The sequence below is a fragment of the Pocillopora damicornis genome, chromosome 4 (genome assembly GCF_964200805.1).
Source record: "Pocillopora damicornis chromosome 4, jaPocDami1.2, whole genome shotgun sequence".
NCBI classification, from domain to species: domain Eukaryota; kingdom Metazoa; phylum Cnidaria; class Anthozoa; order Scleractinia; family Pocilloporidae; genus Pocillopora; species Pocillopora damicornis.
Genome location: NC_142673.1, coordinates 7,414,834 through 7,422,746, shown reverse-complemented (window position 1 = coordinate 7,422,746; position 7,913 = coordinate 7,414,834). Strand labels below are relative to the sequence as shown.

General features: G+C 35.2%; 1 protein-coding gene across 1 annotated transcript; it reads right to left on the bottom strand.

The window, feature by feature from the left end:
• Positions 1 to 5,072: 5,072 nt before the first annotated feature.
• On the bottom strand, positions 5,073 to 6,081 carry LOC149046658 (uncharacterized). The gene is made up of 2 exons (XM_089205431.1): positions 5,994 to 6,081; positions 5,073 to 5,613 (listed from the first exon to the last, which is right to left on the bottom strand). The coding sequence occupies exons 1-2, from the start codon at positions 6,012 to 6,014 to the stop codon at positions 5,263 to 5,265; spliced, it is 372 nt and encodes a 123-aa protein (XP_089061557.1). The 5' UTR covers positions 6,015 to 6,081; the 3' UTR covers positions 5,073 to 5,262.
• Between the last annotated feature and the right edge of the window lie 1,832 nt (positions 6,082 to 7,913).

The window sequence follows — 7,913 nt, the reverse complement described above, 5'->3', positions numbered from 1 at the left end:
CTGAGTTGAACAATTGGGTTAAATACAGGAATTCTGGATTAGAAACTGGCCTAACTTGGAGATGCTAAAATTACAGAATAAACACAGGATCATTTAACTTCAACAGTATACGCATTGTTATATTTTTCTACTTTTTTCAGTTACTGGACATTAAGAGGGGTGGAGGGAGGAGACTTAATTGGTCATACGCCGATACCATGATAAATCTTCGAATCTTAGCTTGTTGTGGGCACTTAGTCTGTTAGAAAGGTACGCAACTAGACGTAATGCTTCATGATTCGCCAAAAGTTTGTTGCGTCTTTTAGGCGCCAGATTTTTGAAACTATGTTTCAATTTGTTAGTAGCAACAGCATTGCGAGCTTATTTAGTGACTACTTAACTATTAAATTATCATTCAGTCATGAAGGCAATTTTAAAATTTTTTAATATCTTAATTGATTGACATTGACACTCCCGAATAATGTAAAGGGTACTACCCGTTGACTTTCTTGTCCATGGATGTTCCAAACCGTTTATATAACTATGTTTACGATAGGAAAAATGCTTGGGTTGTTACAGTTTTTGTCAAATATCTATTTTTTACCTGCATGTGATTTAATATAAAACGTTATTGAATCAAATAATCTTTATTTGCTACATTCGATCTTTAGTGGCGGGGAAAAAGCAGTTTTTGCGAAGTTTTAGACTTACCCATTACATTTTATTGAAGAACATTTGCCTGAGAATATCAAATTATATACTTTTGATTCGTACATGTAGGTCACAAAATACCTTTCCACGTATTATAGTTAGCTATTTCCTCATTTTAACATTTCATTTTTTCATCATTTCTGTAATATATTACCAGAGCATTTGTTTATCCTTTTGATATGATATTTTTAGCAACAAGTGGCGTTAACTCCGCAATTCAGGTTTTTATTACCGTTGTTTGGAAAACAATGATGGTTAAAACTGTAATCTGCCTTTCTCACCGATAGCCCTCCACATCTTTTGCGTTTCTTACAAGTAGGTATTGTTATAAGAATATCGCATACAACAAGCGATCTGATATTCTCAGTATTCAAGCTCGATTCAGATACATCTACTGGTGTTTGAGCAAGGATTTGCCTCTCTATTGCTTTACAAGTGACTTTTCCATTTGCATGCGAGAAAGACGGCGGTTCGGCGTCAATGAGCTTAATGGTACTGAGAGACAGAGCCAATACCATTGAGAGTGTAAAAGCATGGCTGATCTGAAACAAACCATGTAAGGGACAGTGAAGTGAGGTCAAATATAAAGGAAAAGGTTCTTGTCTCAATTTGAATATTATTTTCTTTGAAGTCAGTTGCAGTTTTCATCTCTAACGAAACTAAGTCTATAAATCGCTTGGTAAATTTCACCCCGTAATGCTTGGAGAAAAAAAGAGAGCAAGAAGAAAATAGTCTTAGGACGATCCTTGAAGATATGGAGTAAATACTAAAATAACTTTGTCCACACTTACATTTGATGGATATTACAAATGTTATTTGCATTGTTAGGACTATTTGAACTATTAATGCTCGACAGATGTCCTTGCATCAGCCATATATTTCCAAAGATCAACGCAAATGTTAGATAATTATTGTCCATCTCAATTTGATCACATATTCTCAGCTAAGTAGCTCAATAAACTTGAAAAATAGCCTTGAGTTAAAAAGAAAAAAGATAAAAAGATGATAATTGCACCTGTTTTGAGTTGTTGACCATTTTATTTTTTTTCTGCGTCTCTTTTGCTTTTTCTTGAACACAGGTATCTTTGAATCTTTCTTTAGCCACTGATGAATAACCTTTTCATCATTAGCTCTTATATATCTTCCATAAACTAAAAATATCTAAATTTTTTCGGCCCGGAGAAGATTGAAACCGTTATGTTTCATCGCCTCGCGACTGATGAAAGTTCTTTTTATATCAGCATCCTTTGGGTTTGTTTCAGAAGGTAGAAAAATCAGTTTTAAAGGAAGAAGTATGTCTTGATAAACATTTTCGTAACGGAACTAATGCAAGAGTGGGCAAAGTGTTCTTTGAGGACAAACTTTTAAAAACCCTTTTCTTTATGTCATCGTAGTTTACTTCAAATGAACTTCGAAATTTTCCTCTGCATGTCTTATTGGTATCAGCCTTGAAAAAACTAATTTTGTGCAAACGACAGTCATTTTATTAGCCGAACAATTTCTCATTTCTTTTAGGCGTTGATCTGTTCGTCGTGGCCAGTCCAGGCAGTTTGAACATCACTGATTAGGTATATTTTGGGATGAAACCGATAGTGCGCATAACTATGAGTACTCGAGCGTAAACACACACACGAAAAGCTTAAGTAAGCGTTCACTGAAGACCTCAAATAAGATCCAGATCATTATATTTGTTAGCGCATTTATGTGGCTTTGAAGCACTTATTTAATGTCGTAGTCTGAAGAATCTAGTTGAGAAACTGTAGAATTACAATAGATGACTATTTTCGAGTTGAGGACCGGAAAAATTAATACAATTGTAGTGCACGGAAATCAGCGGAATACAACAGATAGGGATCTGAAAACATTTGAATTGCCACCAAGAGCATGATAATTGTGCCTAAGGTATTAGAACAGTTATTCGTATTAGCTTCATTAACGACAAAGGAAAAGAAATAACTTGTCAGCGTCGGTTGCTTGAACGTGCGAACGGAATGGATGCAAGTTGTTATAACTCTGTGCACGATCTTTTGTGAAAACTGAATTTAGAATTACATATACACAATTTTTATTTAAGAAAGGTGTTATTTTGAAATTCGCACTGATTTCGAAATGACAGGAAATCTAGTAAAAACTCCCTCAATTGACCCGCATATATATTTTTTGTTTTAAGCCCGTCAGTAGAAAAACGAGTGTTCAAAGTTATAATTTATTGTTGGTGACTTATGCATTTACTGAAGATTCTCTCCTATGTATCATTCAACAGGTAAATCTATACCTTTACAAGACAATTGTCAAGTTTTAAGTAGGAAAACATTTTGGAAGGTCAGGATGCTCAGATACTTCCAACGACTCAACCTCCTCTCCCCACCTCTAAATGAGGTTATGTGACGCCTTTATTTCATCTGTTCTCTTAATTAATTTTTTTCAACTGTTTCGTTTCATGACAGGAAGTCGGTCATCTAAAAATATATCTTCTTGTAATTATACAGATCATGAAACAAATGCCTCATGCAAATTTGTTGATATGCAACAATCAAATGCACAGAAATAAATTTTGCTTGATGGCTAATCAAGCATTTGATGAGGTCAAAGATTGATTTATTTCATACTTCCAATACATTTCGGATAGTGAAAATTGTGGAGAGTTAAATAGGTTATATTCTCTAGAACATGCAAGAGGAAAATATTAGAAAACCCAACCATAAACAGTGTAGGTACTTTTGAAAATCAATTAGTAATTATTAACGTCTTAAAACCGTGCGCGTGGACCGTACTGTGAATATCGGCTCGAGGTCAAGACAGTACAGACAGAGGGCCAATATTTCTTAGTGCAGCTCGAGAAAGCGAGCTTATTTAGTAGTTTATTATATGGCACTCAGACTAAGCTTGTTTCCATTCAATTTGCCGACTGTCAAGAAAGAAAACGCACGGTTTATGACCGTTTCCGTGGAAACGGTCCGTATAGCAAAAACCTGACCAACCAGAACTCTCGCGGATATACCTTAAGACTACCTTACCATATAATAAAAGAATAATATATTTTTGTGGATAAACCTTCAACTAAATCGATTGTCTGCAACGGACAGTGAGAGAACAATAATCTGCATGTAAACAACATTTACATCTGTTCCGTTTCGAAAGGAATACAATAGGAATACTATTCCACTAAAATCACTTAACTATCAGAAGTGGATGGACAATCAATAAACCCTTTTTGATGTTAATAAATTGTTCGAAAAATATAAATTGGTTTGAATTAATGTCACTCTCATTCATGACGGAGAAGGATATATGCAGTTTAGGAAGTGTTATAGACCTTTAATGAGGTGGGCCTGTGCCAAAAACCTTAAGTTAAAAGGAAAAATTTCAAAGACAACGTTTTAGAAAGAGGAAACCGAAGAATAATAAAGTATAAATTGTTCAACTGTTTGCCGTAGTACATTATTTTTACTTTAAGGTCCAGTGGCTCTTCATCTTTACGTCTCCGAGTATAATCGATGCTAATATTTGTGGAATTTATATCTCAGGGTTCCACTCATGTCAATTGCTCTGCTTCTTATTTTTTTTCCAAGGCGACCATCTCCTCTACCATTTTTTCACTATTGATTTTTCTTCGGCATGATTTCGTTTCATACAAATATCTATCTACCGCTGCTTAAGTACGACTTGCATTTTTTCTATGTCCTTATGCTTTATGTGTTGAAGCTCCTAACTTAGCTTACTTTGAATTGGGGCATATTAAAATGACACGTCCACACCCGGCATTATGGCTCAAGTACTGACCTATTAACTTAGTGCACTATCTGTCTCTTGGTTCCTCTGTCTCTCTGATTATGTAGTCACTGAACTTAAAATATAATTTAAAAACTTAAAATATAATTTCAAACCTTAAAGTATCATTTGAAATCTAGTTTCGTGCCAAAGTTCGTAATGTTGGCTTATGTTCCTTAAACTCTTTACTGGGGAGACCGCCTTCTTCATAAAGTTCTTTGACCACATGCAATTTATCTTTGAAAAGTTACTTAGAGATGCCAAGATAATGAAATAAACTCTGACTCATTTCATAACAGGGGTGCACGTATAGTTTTCTTTTTTCATGTTTTTATTAGAAATAGGGGAGGAAAAGACGTAAATGATCATACGCCAAAGCTGTGATAAATCATCGAAAAGTAACGTAGAGATGCCAAGATAATGGAATAAACTCTGGATCATTTCATAACAGTGCACGTATAGTTATCTTTTTTCATTTTTTTATTAGAAATACGCAAGGAAAAGACTCAATTGATCATACGCCAAAGCTATGATAAATCATCGAATCTTAAGTCTGCATATAACGATCATCGATACAATCGATACAATAAAAAAATTTTTTACTGGGCTATTTTGACGTATTTTTAATCTAGTTATTGTAGTTCTTCTAAAGCAACTTACGGGAAACGTGCCTTCCAAGCCAAGAAGGCAACGTTTAAAGTTGTGTATATTTGTAAACAAGACGTTTAAGATCCATGCATTTAAAGTCACATCTGTAATGTATCATCTGGACATTTGTTTTTCAACTTGATCTACTTCTTTTTAGCAACAGCTTATGGGGAATCCGCATACGGGGTTCTCCATAACTCTTTTTGGAAAACAATCGGAAAAGTCGTACATTGCCTTCACCTCCGCTAGGTTTCCACAGCTTTTAGCTCGCCTACAAGTATGGTAAGTTATAATTCTGTTGCATACAACAAGAGATCTGACGCTCTCAGTATACGACTTCGGCTCAGTCACAGTTACGGGTGCTTGAGCAAGGATTTGTACCTCTATAGTTGAACAATTGACCTTTCCACTTCCACCCGCGAAAAACGACGGTCTGGCGTCAGCGTGATCAAAAGCACCAAGTGAAAGAGCCAGCAACAGAACAGCAGAAAAAGCACGAACGATCTAAATTAACCAAGGAGAGAAAAGAAAATGAAAAGTAAAAAATTTATTTTGTGAGTCAGAACGATAATCATTTCATGCGAAAAGGACTTATCCCTTTTAAACCTCTATTCCTGTTATTTTATCTTAGATCTTTGCTTAAGGAAGAAAGAGACAAGCAAACAAAGAGAATGCAACTATTGACGACATGACGACGATAATATAATTTGAATTGGTTTATCGATTGTAAAGGTCGTGACAGCTAAAGATTTTGCTCATTTTTGACGTCGATTTCCCATGCAGGCCGTGATAGAGGATACAAACTTCTCTCTTTTCAGGGTAGCCGCACATTTTTGGAAAAAATACTGGGTTAAAAAATAAGAAAAGGTGGCCTCAGATCATACCTGTAGTACAAAGTTGACCATTTTATGTTTTGTACTTCTTCAGATCCTTCCAGAAAACAGATTTCTTTGAATCTTCACTCAAAGACAGGTGCTTATGCTCTCGCCATAACCTTTTATATACTCTCCATAAACCAAAAATATAAATATTTTTTCCCTGTTTCTAGGAGATTATCACCGGTTGGTTTCAGCGCTCCTTGGTACATTTTGACGCAATTGAATTGTATTTTCTACTGGGTTATATTATAATACTGGGTTAAAAAATAAGAAAAGGTGGCCTCAGATCATACCTGTAGTACAAAGTTGACCATTTTATGTTTTGTTCTTCTTCAGATCCTTCCAGAAAACAGATTTCTTTGAATCTTCACTCAAAGACAGGTGCTTATGCTCTCGCCATAACCTTTTATATACTCTCCATAAACCAAAAATATAAATATTTTTTCCCTGTTTCTAGGAGATTATCACTGGTTGGTTTCAGCGCTCCTTGGTACATTTTGACGCAATTGAATTGTATTTTCTTTTAGGTTACTTCAAGATAACAGCAACACTAATTTATTTGAGTAGCTAAGTGTTTTAGGGGGAAAATTATCTTAAGACACCCTCTCGAAACTGAACGGTTATGGAAGTGGTATGAGATTTGAGTCAGTGTTCCTCCGTAGCAGTCCATTTTTGGAATGGTCTGTGAGTGTAAGGTATCCTTCAGTATTTAATAAGTTCGTCAAAATATTATCTTTTCATATTATTCTTCAGCTAAGAGTAAAAATTTTTGCATTAAAAAGGATTTTTTCAAACCCCCATAAATACACAAGTTCTTTTCCGTTTTCCGTTGATCAGTCAATGAACCGTATGAAAGATTGGGTAAGTCAACCGTATCACTGAAACGATAAACAAGATTGATTAAGCTGAACCCGCACGCTATTATTTCAACCATTTAATGGACTTTATACCCCGAGGCAATAGCTTAATTACCTGTGACTTAGAGAACCCTTTTTAAAATCAATCTTTTCTAGCAAAATCTAACTGACAAGTAAAAGGCGAAACTAACCGCTAGTCCAGTGAAGAGAAATCAATATTCTCTACTTCACTTGTTATCAGTGTTTCGACCACCCACTTTTTCGTTAATATCAACGACAACGAAGCTCAAATGTTAACCTTTTTTAACGTAGTGGTGACCGTAGGTGGGTTAAGAGAATTGAGGGCGAGTATCAACCAGGGAGTGCATTTTGATTAGAGACCAAATTCTAAAGAAAATTATTGAAAAAAAGGAAAGCATGTTTCTTGGAAAATTAATCTTACGATCTTTGCAGTTAAATTGCTCACTCCAAATTTACGAGGAAACAATATTTTTAACCGCACAAAAGAATTATTGACAACCTTTTTTTTCAGTTAGTCGGGACAGGTCTCGATAAAAAACTTCCTTTAAGAAGTGACTGCATAAGTGATGTATCATTTCTGTATAACACTCCCTGAATCGAATGAAGGATATCGTTTTCCCTTCCGAAATAAAACTGGGACTAATGACTTACTGAAGAGTGATTTAATAAAAATGAAAACTGTTAAAACCGATAAAGATATTGATTAGCTGTACATTTTAAATTCAGCTGAGAGTTAGCAACCAACAAAGCATGAAAAATATTGTGACGAAAGTTTCGAAGCCGCATCAGTAAAAAAAAATTTGCATGTTCCTGATTTAAACCGCCTAAAGCAAGCCACAGGAAGCCGTCGCAAATGACGTTTTTTGCTTGGCATCCTGTTAAGATTATTTACGAGGTGGTCTTTTGCTTCACTTTTAGCGATGAAGTGGACTGATGGGTTTGTTGCTGTTCGAACGATGGGATCAATAAGGGATAAACACATCTTTATACTTGAGTTCTGCTTCCTTTTCAAAATGATCTCATCTGAAATAAGCAATTTTCGCTTTTG